The following is a 20,590-nucleotide window of genomic DNA, read 5'->3' on the forward strand; positions in this document are numbered from 1 at the left end:
TATGAATAGACCTGAAAGGTCCTACTGTCCAAATCCATTACCATAATTCATGCTGGAAAGAGAGTGAAAACTTCTGGACCAAATCCCTGCCTTCAGCTTAATTTGGGGAGCCAGTTTATAGGTGTGAGAGCAGATTTGGGTCCACTGATTTTGAATCTTTCAGGGTCCTAATCTGTTTAATTAACCTCCTGAATTTAGGATAGGTCTACACCGCAAACTAAGGTGTGCTTGTGGTGTGGGTAGGCATACCTGCGCTAGCTTTAATCTAGCTAGCATGGGTAACAACGGTAGAGACGTAGTACCCTAGTATAAGCTCGCTGGGGGTGCACTCAGATTGCTATTTGCAGGGAAGTTCATGTCACGACAGCTTGACTCATATTGTTTGTGTGTGTATGGGGGTGGGGGGGATGTGAGAAAACCTTGATCTATGCAGGAAATAGCCCAACTTGATTATGTAAAGAGTTGTCACTTTGGATGGGCTAGCACCAGCAGGAGAGTGAATTTGTGGGGGGGGGGGGGTGGAGGGTGAGAAAACCTGGATTTGTGCTGGAAATGGCCCACCTGTTGATCACTTTAGATAAGCTATTACCAGCAGGACAGTGGGGTGGGAGGAGGTATTGTTTCATGATTTCTGTGTGTATATAAAGTCTGCTGCAGTTTCCACGGTAAACATCTGATGAAGTGAGCTGTAGCTCACGAAAGCTCATGCTCAAATAAATTGGTTAGTCTCTAAGGTGCCACAAGTCCTCCTTTTCTTTTTGCGAATACAGACTAACACGGCTGTTCCTCTGAAACCTGTCATTGTTACCTCTGTTAGCTAGATTAAAGCTAGTGTGGGTATGCCTACCTACATCACACTCGCGCCTTAGTTTGCAGTGTAGCATAGCCTCCCATCAGGAGGTAAATTAAAGAGGTTTGGACTCTCTTAAAGAATTGAAAGTCAGTGGACCCAATTTATGCTTAGACCCCCTAAGTTATGGTAAGGGCTGCTTAAAACTCCAAGAACAGCCCAGAAAGCCATCTTATCTCTGCTCCAGGCTGATAATTCTGTGTTGTGCCATTAAGAGATGCAGCACAGAACCTCACCCCGTGGGACTATTTGTGGAGTAAGGTACTAGTTGGTGTGAATATCATCATTACAATCAGGTCCATAAAATAAGCAAGACTCACTTTTATATGTACTGCCTTCTTTGGGAGTTAAATTTACTCCCTATGCAGAAGTCTTTATCTACTGCTTAAACCCTAGTTTGTGGTTAAGCGCTGACACTGTTCTGACCCACTGCCCAGGGCTCAATTTCCCTCTAGGGTGAAGATCTATTGGTTAGAGCAGGGGATTAAAAGTCAGGACTAGAGATGTACACACTATTTGTAAGAAAATGAACCAAAAAAGAGCTTTTTTTTTTTTTGCCAAAATGCTGCTAATGAATAAGAACTTTAGAGTGGAAAGGGGCTATTTTGGGGAAAGGCTGGAGATTAGCATTTTTTCACACTTTTGGTGGAAGAGCAAGGAAGCCAGTTCATTCAGTTTTCACAGAAGTTACATTTGGAGGGGGATGCATGTGTGCAGAGCTGAGCTGACTGAAACAGTAGATCTTTGTGTGAAAATGTCATGGAACGAAATATGAATTTTACACAAATAAAACTGTTTTAGTGTCAGTTCCTGGGTTATAGTCCTTGCTCTAATCACTTTGGGTGAAACCGACTGCTGTGCTTCGGGCCAGCAGGAGGCCTATGCACCTCTTATGTGCCTGTTGTAAGGGCTTCAGTGGGACTTGTGGGACATAAGTGATGCATAGACCTGTTCTGGCCCCTGGCACAGGGATCAGTTTCACCCTTACTACTTTAGGCAAGTATGTAATCTCTCTCTGCCTTAGTTTATCCATACAGACATAATTAACTCATGTTGTGAGACTAAATTTAGTGTTTGTACAGAACTCCGAGGACTTCTTTCCAGTTGGAACTTTGAACCGGCTCTTCAGCTGGTGTAAATTGGTATATGTCTATTGACTCCTCTTTACCCCAGCTGAGGCTCTGACCGCTACTGTGTTACCACTACACCACAACAATGATGCAAGTGAGAGGTTGGGGGCTATTGCCCAGTTAGTTTCCGCCGTGCATTCACATTTTCAGAAGACTCTCTGTGATGCTCTAATATTGTCTTGATTCAAATTAAACATTTCAAGAGTGTTCAATCGCCCTCAGTGTTGTTTCTTACCTGGGGTGTGATGGTCTGGTGGTTGCACATCCGGCTGGAGTGTGAAACCGGTGGGAACGATGGGTTACGACCGCTCAAAGGACATTTCTTTAACACTACCTGCAAGTTACATCAGTGTCTCTTTACTCATTCATATTTAGTATAGTAATAAAATGATGGTGATACTGATCCAAATTCTACGTTGGTATAACTGGACAAAACTCCACTTTAGAGGAGCTGTATCCATTTATGCTAGCAGAGAGTTTGGCCTATCATATTTTTTAGAGAGAAGCAGGTAAATGATCCTATGCGGTAACATTCACTTGAGTTGAGATGTTTCATATATGTCTTCACTGTTTGACCTTGTGCAGTTTCACAGCCTCCAGTTTTACAATAGGACAAAATACATGGTTTCATTGTGAAAGCTGTTTGTGCTTAGGATATAGGTCCACTCCTCGTTATTATCAGGCCTATTTCAGTAGAAAGTGAGCCAGTGTTTGCTTCACAAAACTGTCTGTGTACCTTAGCAAAATTTTCCTCACAAATGGGCCCATTTTTGAGTACACAGTGAAATGCAAAAATCCTTGAATTCTGAGTAGTTTTGCATTTAATTACCAGTATTTTATATACATAAGGCCCTGATCTTGCAATCAGATCTACACAGATGGACCCATTGAGAGTCCCATTACCTTCAGTTTGCAGGAAATCCGATTATTTTTAGGTGCATAGACCAATCTCTGCAGTCCCAATCCAACTGGAATGAGTGACGGAGAGAGTAGTTCCAGTTATGCCTGTTCTGAGACCAGTTGGCAGCCTCATCGGATGGGAACAGCAATCAGAACAGCTCATTTGTGGGAATATGTGGGGCCAGATCCTGGCACCCCATTCTAGCTGTTTGGCACGGCATTGGGAGCACAAAGCAGCTGAAAAGCAACTCTGAAAGAGAGAGGGGCATCATGAGATGCCAAAAAGCTGACATACCAAACTCTACATACCCACTTCCAGCTCTCCAGTGAAGCGAATATATTGGGAATGGACTACTGGCAGGAAGAGTTGTGGTTGAAGTCTCCAGTGATCCCTAACTGGTGGAATGAGGCCATTACTGCTGACTTAACTTACAGCAGCCCTTGCAGCAGTATTATGGTTCTAAACCTGTGGAGTCTCTCATATGGTAATCTAGTTCCAGGTCTACAAGTTTGACCCAAGATGTATATAAATGTGCTAGGACCCTTTAACAGGCTAGCAAAACAGGGCCACTCATTTTCTAGTTTAATTCTCTATAATTATTCTATTTATTTGAATTACAATAGTGCCCACAACATGCTAGATACTATACAGACATAGGAAGAGACAGTCGGTGCTTTGAAGACTGGCTTGTAAGATGAGCAACCAACAAAGCATGAGGGAAAGAGTTAAAATGTATCAATACAGTCAGAGTTGTTACTGATGAGCAAAGCTCTGCAGGTCTGCTGACTGTGTTTGTCAAATGAACATAATATATTTTTATAATGCCATTAAGGCCCATTTGATGGCCCTCTTGTTTTTGTGGCCAGAAGTTTCATCCTCAGTATAGGGCTTTGACTCTTACCCAATGCCGATGCTATAAGGCAGAGTCAAAAAGACTCCTGTTAGCAGTGCCATTCTTTGGAACTAATTTAATACTAAGGTCCTTTCAGCTAGTGCTGGCAAGGTGGAAGTTAAATATCCCTTCCAAAAGAGTAGAGAATAAATAAAGCTGATATTTGGCTCAACATTTCCTCTGTTAAACAGGTTCTAATATTCAAGGCCCATGAGTACATAATGGGTCTCTCATTTGCATACAGAGTCACTGCACTACAATACATAAGTTATTACTTTATAGAGCACTTTGGGAAACCTCCAGTATGACAGACACTATATAAAAATCAAATTCCATACTGTATTTCTTATGCATATTTCTGCTACTATGTGGTTCATGATTGTTTTTTCAGAAGGAACAAATAATCAATACAAAACCATGAATAAAAATAACTTGTCTTTAAAAGTGAATGCTAAAAGAACATACAGCTTTTTACTCTGCCTAAAGAAAACTCATTGTTTATTGGGATGGCTGAAAGCTATGTTATTATTTTTAAAATGTTTAAACATAGAAGTCGAGCTGCTGCTGGAGACTGTTTGGTTTGCTCCTAGCTTGAAAACCAGAAGCGATACACAAGTATTTAAAATGTTTGCACACAAAAAATATTGTAAAAATTATTAATAAAACATACAAAATCAATAGAAATAACGGAAAAATAAAAATGTCTATCTCTTCCAAGAAACTTCACAACCATTTATTAACTCAGTCACTGTGAAAAACTTTCAGGCCCAATTCTACTCTCCGTTGCATTTCACAGTAAATTGTCATCAGTGGGTAGAATTTGGCTCTTAACCTCCAGAAGAGACTGATAACGTGACAAAAATATTATTAATGCTAACGAAACATAGGACCCCGGCTCTACTTATCATTTCATCAATCAGGCATCCCTGAAACACACTCCTCAAGAGAATGAAGTAGATACATAATGATAGGGTGACCAGATGTCCCGATTTTATAGAGACAGTCCTGATTTTCTGGGGCTTTGTCTTAGGTAGGTGCCTATTACCCCCCACCCCCATCCCAATTTTTCACACTTGCTGTCTGGTTACCCTACATAATGAAACAGATTCATAGATTCCAAGGCCAGAAGGAACCATTGTAATCATCCAGTCGACCTATATAACACAGAACTTCCCCAAAATAATTCCTAGAGCATATCTTTTAGAAAAGAGCCAATCTGGATTTAAAAGTTGCCAGTGATAGAGCATCCACCCTGACCCTTGGTAAATTGGTCCAATGGTTAACTAATTTATGCATTATTTCCAGTCTGAATTTGTCTAGCTCCAGCTTCCAGCCATTGGATCTTGTTATAACTTTCTCTGCTAGATTGAAGAGCCTGTTCCCCATATAGGTACGTATAGACTGTAATCAATCACCTCTTAACCACTTTGTTAAGCTAAAAATAGAGCTCCTTGAGTCCTATCATAAGGCATGTTTTCTAATCCTTTAGTCATTCTCATAGACTTTAAGGTCAGAAGGGATCTTCATGATCATCTAGTCTGGCTTCCTGCACATTGCAGACCCCAGAACCTCATTCACCCACTCCTAAAATAGACTCCTAACCTCTGACTGACTTACTGACGTCCTCAAATCATGATTTAAAGACTTCAAATTACAGAGAATTCACCATTTACACTAGTTTAAACCTGCGTGTGACCTGTGCCCCATTCTGCAGAGGAAGGCGAAAAACCCCCAGGGTCTCTGCCAATCTTGCCCAGGGGGAAATTGCTTCCCGCCCCCAAGTATGGTGATCAATTAGACCCTGAGCGTGTGGGCAAGACCACCAGGCAGATACCTGGGAAAGAATTTGCTGTAATAGTTCTCGTGGCTCTTCTCTGAACTCTGTCCAATTTATCAAAATCCTTCTTGAATTGTGGACACCAGAACTGGACACAGGATTCCAGCAGTAGTCACAGAAGTTCCAAATAACCTATCTACTCCTACTGGAGATTTCCCAGTTTATGCGTCCAAACATCATATTAGCCTTTCTGGCCTCAACATTCCACTGGGAGCTCATGGTTAGCTGATTATCCATCATGTCCCCCAAATCTTTTTTCAGAGTAACTCTTCCCAGGACAGAGTCCATCACCCTGTAAATATGAACTATATTCTTTGCTCCTAGATGTATACGTTTACATTCACCATATTAAACACGTATTGTTTGCTTGTACCCTCCTTACCAAGCAATCCAGATCACTCTGCATGTTTTTGACCTATCCTCTTCATTATTGAACTCCCCCAATGTTTGTGTCATCTGCAAACTTTATCAATGATGACTTTGTTTTCTTTTAGGTCATTGATAAAAATGTTAAATAGCATAGGACCAGGAACCAATCCCTGTGTGACCCAACTAGAAATACACTTGTTCGATGATGCTTCCATTCATATAGTTGGAAGACCTATTGGTTAGCCAGTTTTTAATCCATTTACTTTGTGCTACATTCATTTTATATCATTCTAGTTTTTTAATCAAAATGTCATGTTACACCAACCAAGTCAAATGCCTTTGAAGGAAGTCTAAGTACATTATTTCAACACCTTTATCAGCCAAACTTGTAATTGCTTCAAAAAAAAATACCACGTTAGTTTGACAAATACTGTTGATGAGAATCATCAGCCTATAATGCAAGGATCTGCAGATCTAAGAGACACAATAAAGCTGAATCCTATTTGAACCCATGCCGACAAATGGATATGACTAGGGTCAGGAGATCCAAGCTCCCCACCACCCCTCTGGGGTCTTTCTACGATGTTAGGCTCGTCTCTTAACTTCCCTGTGCTTTAGTCTCCTATCAATAAAATGATGATAATGATTCACCTTTTGCATCATGTCAAAAAGTGTGTTATGCTGGAATGGATTTGGTCTCATTCATGTAGTTTTGATGTTACAAGTGCCAGTGCAACATTGTCTTGTTGCATCAGAAACTTCTTTGGTTGTCTCCGTCGGAACTATTGCCTTCTGTGAATCTCATCCTGCAAACCTCGCATACACAGAGTTCCCCCTGACACAGGATTTGTGTACAGAAGGAAGGAAGTTGTTACTGTTCAACCAAAAAGAGGATCTATGTTGCCCAATCAGTTTTACCCAATGCTATGATTTTCATGCCTTGGAAGTGCCACTTCTACAATGATCTTGTCAGCATAGGGAGTGAAAAACAAGAAAAAAATAAAATCTTGTTCTGTTTAATTGCAGGGCGAATTACTCCCAATGACTAGACCTTACCACTCAGTTAACATACAGTAGGAATAACATAAATATAATAAAACACATTTTATAGATTACAATATAATCATTAATATAAATGAGCTCTTCATTCTTGCAAACCTATGCATCTAGTATTTCAAAATAACAGATCACTTCTTTTTACCCCTCCTAAAAATTGTTAGAATTAAAAAGTCATTTTCTATAATACAAACCATAACACACTCTTGAGCATGGAGTATGTGAGAAATGCATTTCATAAATTTTGTAACGTTTTGCCTTAGAATCGCCACTCGTTAGTGCATATAGTTATCATATATACCTCCATGACGTATTGTGAAATAACATACAGTGACTCTACTAGTCAAAGATAGTCTTTGTGTCTGTTTATATTTTGTAATTCGTTATGTATTAACCTGGAAGATCAATTTTTAGAGTGTAAAATATTGAAGAAACTTCCATCTTTATAATTGTAGCTATGTGCAATTATGAAATAAGTAACATAATCTTATATGTATTTTTCTTCTTAAATGCTTTTAAACAAATCTTGCACTTGAATAAAATCTGAATGCTTTTAATAATTATTAGCAATTTATTTCCTACAGAAAGAAAAGTTTTGCGGTCTCCTACTGTGGTACTTCTCTTCACTTTTCTTAACATTTGGTCATCTTCCTTATATGCAAAAAGAAAACAATGCTAACAAATGGATATTGGAAGTAGATTATAATATTGTCTTTCCCTAACATAGATAATATAGGGCCAAACTCCAAGGTACGTACTTAATTGTTACCCAACTCTGTATAACCCGTACAAACTTTGATTCACTTAACTCGTAGTTTGACTTAGTAAAACCTTGGAAAGGAGCTTGGGGTTTGGTCCATAATGCTTTGTGGCTGTAGCAGGCTTATAATAATAATTACAAAATAATAATTATTAATAATAAATAATAAAATAATTAATAAATAACAAAGATTCCCCGATGATTGCAAGCTCATTTATATCAAGAAATCAAACCTTTGAGCAGCTCTAAATTCTGACAACTTAGGCCATCTGGAAGACTAAACAAAATTACTTGCATGTACTGGAGACTTCCAGCTAGAGGACTCTCGGGATGAAATCTGGGCCCTATTGAAGTTAATGGGAGTTTCATCCACATTCTTTTGTCTTTATGCTGCAATCAGTTTTAATAAACCAAAAGAATTATATCTGAATATAAATAGAAATGTAATAAATAACAATGCAACCTACCTTCATTCAACCAAGGAATATTTTGCTTGTCATTTTGAAAGCTTTCCGTTGCTCTGATTTTTACCTTGTCTGTCTCGTCTTCTGACATCTATTTGGGAGAAAAGAATTTGGGGATGTCAAAAGTTCCTCTTTAAACCAAGGTTCCAAACAAAAAGTGTATTCTCTTCTTAGATTGCTGATATCATGTAATGAACTATGAATACATATACTATTTTTTCTGATCCATGATATACTGTATAATCTCTCACACAATACACTAATATAGCATTTCTAAATCAATATTAAATGATTGCTGATTGTAGATGCAATCTTCAGTAATGTTGTTATAAATTATATTATGAAATGCATTTATAATAAATTCTTAACATGGTGGTAATACAAGTACATTATAACACATATCATAGATCCACTATGGCTAAAAATATCCACACTGCCTATTTAATGCAGTTATAAAGAATGCTATCAAAGTAAGCTATAATTAAATAAATAATAATAAAGTATTTATAAAGGTAACTTTAGCAAAGTGTAACCAATAAAATCTTTACTAACACTTTCAGCAATTTATTTGCTCTAACGAGAATCATCCAACCCAAAGCATGCGAAGTTACAGTACCTGAGGGTATTATATATACAGTAACTATTAGACCATACATTGTAGTTTACTTCCATTGTTTGCTAGGAATAAAATTAGGCTGTCTAGTCTTCTTCTAACTGCTTTTTTATTCACTAAGTCCAGTTGCTAAAGCATTTCAATATTTTTACCTGTATATTACAATCAGAAGAGGTAAAAGTAGTGGGGTTTGGAAGCAGTTCAGCAGCTCTTCCTGCAGCCTCCTTTGTTGTCTGTTGATGTCCAGCATTCCCTTACACAGACAAAACTGAAAGGATGAGCAATGCGCTCTCTTCCTCCCTGACGTGTGGTGCTGGATTTGTCTTGCTGCCAGAATCAGCCAACTTACTGCTGGGTTGGTTTTTGGGGTTTTTTTTTTTTCCATGCACTATCAAACGTGGAGGGTTGGGGGTGGGGGATGGCGGAGAACAACATCCCAGCCTTATCAGAGTGGCATAAAAATGTCATCTTTCCAAATCAAGAACAGTTTGGAAACACATTAGTGTTGCAGTTCATAACTCAGTGACTCTGTAAAAGAAGGGAAAAGAGCCGGGAAATTAATAGCGACAAATCAGGTAAATGTACCAGAATGTTTTGGCTAAATGCAAGTTAAAATAATAATGGATGTGTGCAAACTAGTCCAGAAGTGCCCCTTTAGGAAAGATCTAACCTAATCCTGTGAAGTGCTGTGCTCTTTCAAACTGCCAGTGAGTTTAGTGGGTCATTCTAGTCAAGGGTGCCAAAGGGAGCAGGCCTGGATTAAGCAGGATTTATTTATAATTATTAATTGTATTGCGGTAGGGCCTCAATCGGGGACAGTCCCTGTTCCAAAGAGCTTACAGTCAGCGCCTCATAGGTGCAGAGCTATTGTCTCTCTCTGGCCTGATCTTGTGAGGTGCTGTATGCTTTCATTAATGGGCTGTATAATGCTCTCATCAAAGTCATTGGCAAAACTCCCATTGACATTACTGGAAGCAGGATCAAGCCCAATGCTAGTGGGATTTGAGGGCTCAGAAGCCCACAAGATCTTGTATACAAAAAGATGTGTAATATGCAGCAAGAAAGAAAAAGCCACTCATTTTTAGGGCTGAATTTTGAAAATATTAATTATGGAATAAATTCAGAGTTATCCAGTTATCTTACCTTTCTGCAATATTTACAAAATTTCAAGCAGTATTTGTAACTAGATACCGTAATCCAAGATCCCAGTGCTTAAGTGTGGCCAATAAATAATAACACATTCCCTTTGTTATGACAATATCTTCTTCTCCTCTCCCATCACATGTCATTCTTTCTCACAGGGAGAAAATATTGTTTCTTTCTCTTTTTAAATCTCCTGTCCAACATGACTGAGATTCTTCTACCGTCCTTAGCTAGTTTGTGAAATGCAGGTTCGGCTCTTACTATATATCAGCGTGATGCAAGGATGAGACTCACATTGGTTTAAAAAACATAATTTAAACAGGGTAATTTGGGAATAACTGCAACCACTGGTTGGGTGGCAGGGAGGTATAAAGGAGTATGTCCACACTGGCATTTTAATATCCTGGGTGGAACTTCAGGAGTCAAGTGTTCTCACCCCCTGACTTTCCCCTTCAACACACACACATCTTTTTAATGTGGTTACACCTGTGACTTTGGGTGGGGAACAGAGGCAAGTGCTTGGAATCTACAAATAGCGGTGCTGATACCGCAATTGGATCCACATTGTTGCAGGCAGACTCCTATTTCTGTGTAGAGTTCCACTGAAATCAATTAGACTTGCATAGGTCTGCCTACATAGATCTGATTGCAAAATCAGGGCCAGTGCTAGTGTTCTATCAGGAAGTGCCATGTCAAATGAAGAGATTTGTTGATTTAAAATATATTAGAAACAGACCCATTTAGATGTATCCATTCGGGCCGTGCTTTTTTCCAGGGATTTTCTCAAAGTCCTTAAGCCCAAACAACCCCCAGAACTACCACACCTCAAAAGTGTTCCCAGGTAGGCGTTATCTTCTGGAATCCAAAAATATGTGTATTGTTGCCAGTCATCGACATTCCATTGGCAAATGTCTCCCCCATAACCTGTAAGGATTCTGTTTGTCAAAAAAAGTTAAATAAATTGGGGCATGTATTCTATAACAGAAGAAAGAGAAGAGTCTCCTCTGATCTTTGCTATAGGATCCCTTTCAAAATAATAGTGCAATATACGTAGGACACAAAACTGACGTTATGGTTTAATATGTAGCAAAAGAAGGAGCCTCCAAAGTGGTTCAGAAGAAGGTCAGAAGAATTTCCTGGTCAAAGTGGTCTCCATTGCTGACTTTCAATGAATGGTCCTAGTATGTTTTCTATCCAGGAACATTAACTGAAAACTTTTATTATCCTGGTCAACTAGTTTTCAACTGAGACATGTTCCTGTGTGCTATTTTTGGCATCAATTAATTATTTTGGATGAATGCATCAATATTTTTATTTCCTAATCAGTCTTAAAATAGTTAGAGGAAAGGCCAGCTATCATACATTCTCAACAGTGTTAGGCTCTGAAGAGGAGAAAAAAATAACGTTATGCAAGAAGGTAGTTAATATATTGAGTAAACTTGTTTCTATTAAAACGGTAATTGAATTTTTAAAGCCATGGCCCATTTTAAGCAACCGAACTTTAGTTTATGGGTTGATAATTCATTTCATTTTTATTTTATAGGTTTTATTTTATAGCTATTAAATGGCTATGGGCCATCACTTGTTCCTTTTCTTCCAGATTATGAAATAGGGCATTTATATGGAGGATAAAAAATAATCATCATGCCAAAATAGATATGATATCAATCTGTTGCCAGATAAATGTACTGCATCAAATGCTTGTTGAAATTTAGGCATATAAAAGAGTTTATTTTTCTGGTCTCTTCAACTAGGAATGCTTTCAAGGACTTCATAGAAAAGGATCCTTTAATAGATTGTAGTATCCATCAAATCCAGAGAAAAAATTCATCTCAATCCCAGTCCTAGCAAATCTCCAAACTGTCAGGACTGCTTCACATGCTTAGTGTTAGGTCAAGAGTCCGGGACCATGTTCAGTCTCGGAATCTAAGTGAGGAATAAAGGTCTAAGAGTCCTAGGTGTATCCAGATGGCAAAGAGGTCAACATTATATTTCTGTGTCTTAAGTGACTTTTATCTGAATATATGAAGTATATCCATAGTGGTTTCATTTCCGAGAGAGGTCTTGTAAATGATGACATTTGCATCAACAGCCACATGAAATGTCCAAAGCACAGCATTCGGTCAAGCAGTTATATTTCTCTTGTGCCTTATACTGACAGCATGTAGCCAGCTCAGTGTGTGCTGGCAAGCGGTGCTTTGTAGCTTTGGAAAATCCCATGCTATAGTAAATTTGCATGAGAAGTTCCATTCCTCTGCTACTTTTTTTCCATGATCATTTCCAATAACAATGTATAATGTGTCCTGTCAGAGTTAAGGACTCTCTTCTTAATCACACTTCTGTAGGTAGAATATTAAATTGTGGGCATATAAAAATGTACAGCCAAATTATCCTGGTGACTTCATGTACCGTGTGTGCTCTTTTCAGCCACGCCATCCAGTCTTGTGAATGTTTCAAATGCAAAATAGCTTGTTTGTATGGACCTCCGCAAATTTGAGATATCAAACAAATGTTCTATATATTGCAACCACTCTAAGCAGTACAAAGAAAATAAGGACTTTGCAGAACTTCAGAAAGCTAATGAGAAGCAATCTTCTATACAGTAGAGTTTTGCAGAAACTCTGTGTACCACATTGAGAGCTGTGGAACTTTGTTTTACTTTGTTACTCACTGGCATAGCAGACTGGCGACGCGTGGTACTGTGTTTAAAGAGGGGGAAATGGGGCATAGACATTTGTAGGGGTTTGCAGTAGAAGTTTAGCCAGAGGTTACTAATGTCATAGAGGAAGCAGAGGAGAAAAGTACCCCAAATGCTCCCATATTTCCACTGTAAAATTAAAAAGAAAAATACCAATTTCTACATGAACAGCTTGTTTACAGCAAGCTGGGATGTAAATCAACCCCGCACTAGCCTGCCGTGCACTGAGTGTCCACGTGACACGCACTATCCGTTCCTTAGTGCACTTTGATCTGCTCCCATTTGAAGGTGGGTCATTATAACAGAGAACTGTTAGTGCATGTCAATAGGGTCCACATGGGCAGTTAACGTGTAGCAGGTTAGTATGGGGTAGAGTCACACCCCAGCCTGATGCAAACTAAGTGTTTGTGTCCCAAGGGGCAACAGCAACTATGAGAGCAGAAGGTCTTTTCAAGTGCTAAGCCTTGTTTTCTTTGCCGCCAAGTTCTTTTCTCCTTTATTACTTATCATTTGAACCACAGTAGTACTTAGAGGACCAACTGAGATCAGGGCCCAACTGTGCTGGGTGTTGTAGTTACACAAGAGAGAGCTCCCTCTCCCAACCCATGTGCAACCTGTATAGATGACAGACAAAGGGGGTAAGAAGAAAAACAGAGGCTTAGAAATGTGAAGCGATTTGCCCAAAGTCACACAGCAGATCAGTGGCCAAGATGAGAATGAAACTTAGGTGTCCTAACCCACAGTCCAGTGCACTACCGACCTGCAAACTCTGCCTGCCCTTTCAGGTGTTAGTTCTTCCTTGATCTCTCTGTTATCTGGCCTTCTCATTCTTCCTCTCTCCTAACATAATCTATTTCAGCTACATTTTCCAGCCATCTCCTTCCTGGCTAGTTAACCTCAATGGGCTTCTCTTTACTGCAATGTTAGCTTGAGGTGTAACATGAGTGTTGCCCCCAATCCAATGTCTGTCCAAACACAAAAATCTCCAGCTTGAGTTAGGTGGCACTTTAAACCCAAGCGAACTGACCTATATAGGGGTATGGGTTGAAGCTGGAACATGGCTGTTCAAGTTAGCAATGCAGAGAGGACGCAGCTGTCTTTGATGTTAATCCAGTCAGTTTGAGTGGTGTTTTGCAGTGTGGTTGCTGTCACTCAAGCTCGACTAACTCAAGAGAAATTAGCTGGAGTGTAGATAACTTGAGCCAACTCTGAAGTGAAGACATACCCTATGTCTTAGTTTCAATGAAAGCACTGTGATTTTAAACTGGAAGAAAACCAGACCTAAGCATTTTCCCTCTCCCCTGACTTTTTGCACTTTTATGTAGTGATGAGCTGCCAAAAGCTGAAGAACCAGTTCCTTCAGTCGCTCCTGGTCTTCGGCGGCACTTCGGCGGCAGGTCCTGCAGTCGCTGAAGGACGTGCTGCCGAAGAGCCGGAGCCAGTGAAAGGTCTGCCGCCGAAGACCCGGAGCGCCGCCGGGTGAGTAAAAATTAAAAAAGGGAGCCTCCCCAGCTGAGAGCTCAGGTGGGCCGGACAGGATGGTCCTGCGGGCCGGACTTTACCCACCCCCTTTAACAACCGGTTCTAAACCGGCTTCAAAATTTAACAACAGGTTCGTGCGAACAGGTGCGAACCAGCTCCTGCTTTTATGTAAACTACTTTCCACCAGTCATCCTTAAAGAAACATGGCTTGATTGCAGAGTTACTGAGCTCCTACTACACCCGCTGAAGTTAACAGGAGCTGTGGGAATTCAGCACTTCCGAATATCAGGCCCAGTGTTTAAATGAAACTGAACTTCAAAAAGGGAAATAGTTTTCTGGTTCTTTTGGATCCCAGAATAGGTATTTATTCTAACATTTGATCAGCTATTCACAAATGATGTCTTTGTATCTTTAAAATAACTACAAACCAAATTTAAAACTGGAAGCTCTCATCTCTAATGTTATCTGCAGATAAGATAAAGCTTTGAAGCACTAACAGAGTCTAATTGGAACAGAATACCAATACAACCCCAAATTAATGGAAAGCACAAGAACTGGGGGGGGATGGTCTGTAGCTTTAAACTTGGACCATTTATTCACAAATGTTATAGAATTTCATTTTAAAAAGTTCAGGTCATTCTCTGGAGCGTAGATGAAAGATCAGAATTTTCTGATTCAATGTATGATGCCGCATACTTCAAAAACAACCATGAGACATAAAAATACAATTAATACAAAACAAAATAATTTTACATAACTATCAGCGTTTGTCAAAAATAAAACTAGCTACAGCTGTATGGGAGAAAAAATGGTGCTGAATATATTTGTTACCAATTCTAGGTCTTTGACTTCCTATAGGTAGATAATGGAAGATGTCATCAGTTCTCAGAATGTTTCAGTGATATCAAGGAGACTAAACTCTGCCTCATGGCCCCAGCCTAAAACTCTGTGGTTTGGCCACTTCTGGTCCCCCTGCCACAAGAGGTGTTCCAGGGGCAGGGAGCAGGTGTGTCAGGGCCAGGAGGGACTGGAACCAGAATATAATGCATTCTGGGGAGCCATTATACTTGGTTCAAGTTGGAGCAGTCCTGAGGGTGCTCTAACTTGCACTGGGGGCTGTGTCAGCCAGTGGTCCTTCCTATGAGCCTGCAGGCATTCACAAAGATGGGTGAGCAATGTCTAAAGAAAAGGAGTACTTGTGGCACCTTAGAGACTAACCAATTTATTTGAGCATGAGCTTTCATGAGCTACAGCTCACTTCATCGGATGCAATGAATGAATGAGCAATGTCTGCATTTCTAACCCCAAATTGCATAAAGAACTGCTTTCTTCCTTTGGAAAAAGATGTCATTTATAGCTACATGTAAATATAAGCTTTGCTTTTCCTTTCTCTGTAATATAGACTGTACTGAATAAAACAAAACAAAAAAACTCCACTTGTGTTAAAAGAACATTTAGATTGCAAAGTCAAGCACTTGAAAGTAGGAAATGCCAAAATTAGGTTGCCCAGGCAACCTTATTTCTGCTCCCTGGTGCATATGCATTATACTACAGTCTTTAAATTATATGAGCAGCTATAGTTTTTTCCACAGGACTCTGCCATATGCTGGGTTCAAGATGAGGGACTGGTCTGACTCTATTCCACCCACTTCCAGAAAAGCTATTTGCTCCCAGTGCAGTGTGTGTGCAGCTGATGGGGGGAGGGATAGCTCAGTGGTTTGAGCATTTGCCCGCAAAACCCAGGGTTGTAAGTTCAATCCTTGAGGGGGCCATTTAGAGATATGGGGCAAAAATTGGGGATTGGTCCTGCTTTGAGCAGGGGGTTGGACTAGGTGACCTCCTGAGGTCCCTTCCAACCATGATCTTCTATGATGCATTGATGGAGGCATGGGGCCAGTTCATGTTGAGTTATTATTTTGACATGCTGCCAATATTTTGCTGACCATGAAAGTGACAGAAGGGAATTATCAAAAGTTTATATCTCTGTCAAACCTGCATGGAAACTAATGGAACAAAGAAAGGCATTTCTCTGGCCCAAAGGTGTTCTCTCTGACAAATTTCAAAGATGCAAACAATGGAGATGTTAGAACTTCTTGTAAAAGGTTGTTGGATCCACCCTACAAAATTTTCTTTCTCTCTCTCACTATAATAGTTTGCACACATTGAACTTTATGCTGTATTTCAGTATATTTTTGAGTGTTTTGCCTCTCTCCTTGGTGATGAGATTTTGTTTAAATGATACATGTGGTTTATCAGACTTTAAGAAGGAAAACGTGATGCATGGTGGGGGGAACTTTTGTTAAATTGGTGACAGCAAATTGCTTTTCTATCAAAGTTATGGCATGTAGCACACAAACTGTATACATCTCTGCACAAACAAAATGCTTATATGGACTTAAAGATAGAATAGGGAACATTGTAACTTGCCATATGAAACATGGATTCATGTTCTGAATCAACACTGAAGTATTCAGAACACATATTAAAATTTTTTGAATGCACCCCACAGAACACACACACACAATACACAACCTTTTAAAGTATTGATTAGAACACATAGAAGTTTCAAGAGAGAAATATCTCAGTAGTAATCTACATAAGAAGTAGAAGTAAAAAGTGTATGTAAGTAGCTAAGGTGGACAACTTAGGCATAGAAAATGTCCTCCTACTATGGGCTTGTCTATACTGCAAAGTTAACTCAAGTTATAACTTGAGTGCTGGCTCTAACCTGACTCCCATTCACATATGAAAACCTCTAACTTGAGTGGGGTGATGTTTTACATTTGAGCTGGTTGACATGTCAGTGGGTCAACTGGAGTGGTTCTAATGCTCAAACTACTGCTAGCTGCCTAGATACAGCTAGAGTCCACTTGTGTGCTGCTAATCCCTTGATGCCTTCCCAAAACTCCCCCTGAAACCTTTGTTCTGTTTATCTACCTACTCACTGGTTCTGGATCAGAAATTATATCCAGCCAGTATGAAAAGCCTGCTTTGGCCTATGGCTCTCTATACCTGTAGAATTTTTTATAGCAGTATTGCACTTGTCAGATCAAAGGGCATCTAGGAGAATGTCCTCCCATCATACAGCTAGCAGGCCTGAGGCTGACACCAAAGTTCTGGCAGGCCTGTGACATGACTCAGGCATATGGCAACAACTCAGCTTCACTGGCTTCCCCTTCCCACAGAGCCTGCAGTGACAAAGCCTCCAGGCATGCAACACGACTCAGGTGACTCCTGGGTTCAGGCATTTCTCCAACCCCACCAGCGCTGCAAATCAGCCTGTGCAATAGCAAGGGATGTGCTGGCCGCCGCTTCCCGCAGATTTCAGTTCTGACCCCAGCCTGTCTGTGGATCTTGATTTCAGCACCACCCTTGGCCCAGTCCCAGCCCAATGTCTAGCTTTGACCTCTGCTTCAACCACTAGACCTTACTACTAGGAGGCATTACTGACAATTGCCCTCTTCTGTGATCCCCAAAACCCTTCTTCCCCCTGGCAAGGGCAATGCAAGATTTTTTAATACATTTTAAACATGCAAGCATTGCTTTAATGCGGCACACACTGCTGCCTGTGTGAAAACCAAGAATTATTAATACAAGCCTAGCGTCCCTGAGAAGTCTGAAGCAGCTTTAGAACAGAGGAATGCAGAGATGGCGGAGAATGAATGCCAAGGTGATAAAAGTTGCAATTTTTCCTTTTGTGTGGTGCAGAAAATGGAAAGGAAGAAATATTATTTTTCTCTTGGGGGGGAGGGCGGGGAGAGGAATAATTATTTCATTGTTTTCAGGGCCATCTGCCCCAGTGCAGGCCAGACACCCACCTAGGAGATCACTGACAATCAGCACCAGGGTCCAGAACTTCCGAAGCAGAAGGAAGAGCAGAAGGGATGATGTGTTGATGGCAATGCACTGGGATTTCATCAGTAGGTCAGACTGCCTCTTTGATCTGCAGAGGGAGATGATGGAGAAGAGAGGCAAAACAAAGCTACAGTTGAGAAGATGCTGGAGAGGGAGCAGAGGATAGCTGCAAACTGCATTGTCCATGAGGGAGCAGGACCACCAGCAACAAAGTGACCTGTTTTAGCACATGCTGAGACTGATGGCCAAAAGTTCCAAGACCAATCCAGGTCCGGCCCCAGCCAAGGTTCCACCCAAGCCTCCTATCATGGCATCCCCTCCATGCTACCGCATCCTGAAACCAGTAACCTCGGGGTGGGACGTTAGCCACTCCATGGATGGATTTGCACGTGGTCAACTGTATCCTATTCATTCCAACCCTGTGCAGTTGTGGTGGAGGTATAGCAGCTACTCTAATGATGTCCACTTCCAGTACTGTGACATGGCATTGAACTGCCTGTGCACTTGCTAGAATTGCTTGGGAATTTATTGACAACACTTTTTTCCCCTCAGAAACGCCAGTTCCTCACAACTAAAATTATTTGTAGGAAAGGGTCAGTTTTGATTAATTTTCCCATTCAAAAAAATTTTTGAAATAAGTTTCAAAATTGTCAAAAATACCATTTTAACATTATTTAAATAAGTTTTTTTCAGTTAGAAACAACTTTCATTTAAATTTTTAGTCAATTTAAAATAGAAAAGTAAAAATAAATATAGAAAGGTAAAAATAGAAATGAAACATTTCAAAATTATAAAAATGAAACGTTTGGTTGACCTGATCTAAACTGTTTTTCAGATTAGCAATTCATTAATATTTTTGAGATGGCTACTTTTCAGCCACAAGAACATGAATGGCATTATACATGCTGCAGTCCAAACGGGTTTGTGGGGAGTGCCATTTGGCCAAAGACACATCCCACCACTCTCCTGCACTTGCTTAGTGTAAAATTAAACCTTTTTCTTACAGGGCTTCATGAACCAGGGGAGTGGCAATATGGGATGGCATCCTATGTCAGGTAAGGTATTCCAGTAACTCCAGTCTCATCATCAGCACCAAATGATGTCATCAAATGACAGGCTATATAAGTGAAGCAAATGACTTATCAATATCTACAAAACTGCATCTGCCAACTGGCCAACTTACCCATTGTGACAGACCCAGACCAGTGGGGTACAGGAGTCTGGTAGAAGGCAAATATACTGGCCATTGGATTAATAGTTTTCTGTTCCCTGAGTGACCAGAGCAAGGGCTGGCCTAGAGCAATCAGGAACCTACTAGAACCAATTAAGACAGGCAAGCTAATTAAGACACCTGGAGCCAATTAAGAACTTACTAGAATCAATTATGGCAGGCAGGTTAATCCGGACACCTGGTTTAGAAAGGACCTCCCATCAGTTGGGGGGGGGGCACGCAAGGAGCAGGGAGTGAGAAGGTGTGCTGCTGGAAGACTGAAGAGTACAAGCATGATCAGGCTTCAGGAGGAAGATCCTGCAGTGAGGATAAAGAAGGTACTGGGGGAAGACCATGGGGAAGTAGCCCAGGGAGTTGTAGCTGTCACACAGCTGTTAGAAGAAACACAGTAGACAGCTGGATCCACAGGGTCCTGGGCTGGAACCCAGAGTAGAGGGTGGGCCTGCGTTCCCCCCATCTCCCTTATTGGATACAAGAGGAGTTGACCTGGACTGTGGGTCCCACCAGAGGGGAAGGTCCCTGGCCTGTTCCCCGACCCACTAGGTGGACCAGCAGAAACTGCAGGGATTGTTCTTCTTCGTTTTCCCCATGCTGGCCAGTGATGAGGTTAGCTGAGTAAAAGGCAGGTTTGAGCCACTAGCAAAAGTGGCCAAACTGAGGGCTGCTATGAACCTCTGAGGTGAGCAAAGCCGCCAATAAGTGCAGGACTCACCAAGGCAGAGGAGGAACTTTGGCACACCATCTTCTCAGGTCCTTCACTCTACTGTGGAGATTTTAATTCACACCTTTCCCATTGGAGCTACCCGATGATGATGTGGATAGAGTAAGGCTAGAGGAGTGGATGTCAATGGTGGACCTGCAGCTTCTATATGACCATTAGCAGCCACCCACTTTCCATAGCAAAGGATGGACCTCACATTCTTTTCCCAACCTCACCTTTTCTACAACTGAACAACACCCTCCCATGGTTATCAAGCGTAAAGTGCTTGATATATTTCCTCAATTCCAGCATTGGTCATGCCTGATCACAACAGTCATGCAAATTCCAATTACAAGCAGCCTCCACAAACCTCATTGGAATTTCCAGAAAGCAAGGTGGGATCTGTTCCTATCCATGTTGGGAGTCTCTTGTGGATAGAGACTTGGAATCAGCTATTTGGAACAAAATTAGTGCCATCCACCAAACTTTTTGTGATAAAGTTCTAGCTCCTACAAAGAAATATATAACCTGGGGATTTATTTAATCAACAATTCATTCCTGTATCATCATTGATGCAACCAGACTATATCACAAATTTAAATCTGCCAA

General features: G+C 40.6%; 1 protein-coding gene across 1 annotated transcript in view; it reads right to left on the reverse strand.

The window, feature by feature from the left end:
• The window catches only part of MDFIC2 (MyoD family inhibitor domain containing 2), a 53,370-nt gene extending 45,020 nt beyond the window's left edge, over positions 1 to 8,350 (reverse strand). The window contains exon 1 of the mRNA XM_073354735.1: positions 8,263 to 8,350. Within this exon, the coding sequence (XP_073210836.1) occupies positions 8,263 to 8,350 (88 nt within the window). The remainder of the gene's footprint in view (positions 1 to 8,262) is intronic.
• Positions 8,351 to 20,590: the final 12,240 nt, after the last annotated feature.

Source organism: Lepidochelys kempii, chromosome 7 (genome assembly GCF_965140285.1).
Source record: "Lepidochelys kempii isolate rLepKem1 chromosome 7, rLepKem1.hap1, whole genome shotgun sequence".
Classification (NCBI taxonomy): Eukaryota; Metazoa; Chordata; order Testudines; family Cheloniidae; genus Lepidochelys; species Lepidochelys kempii.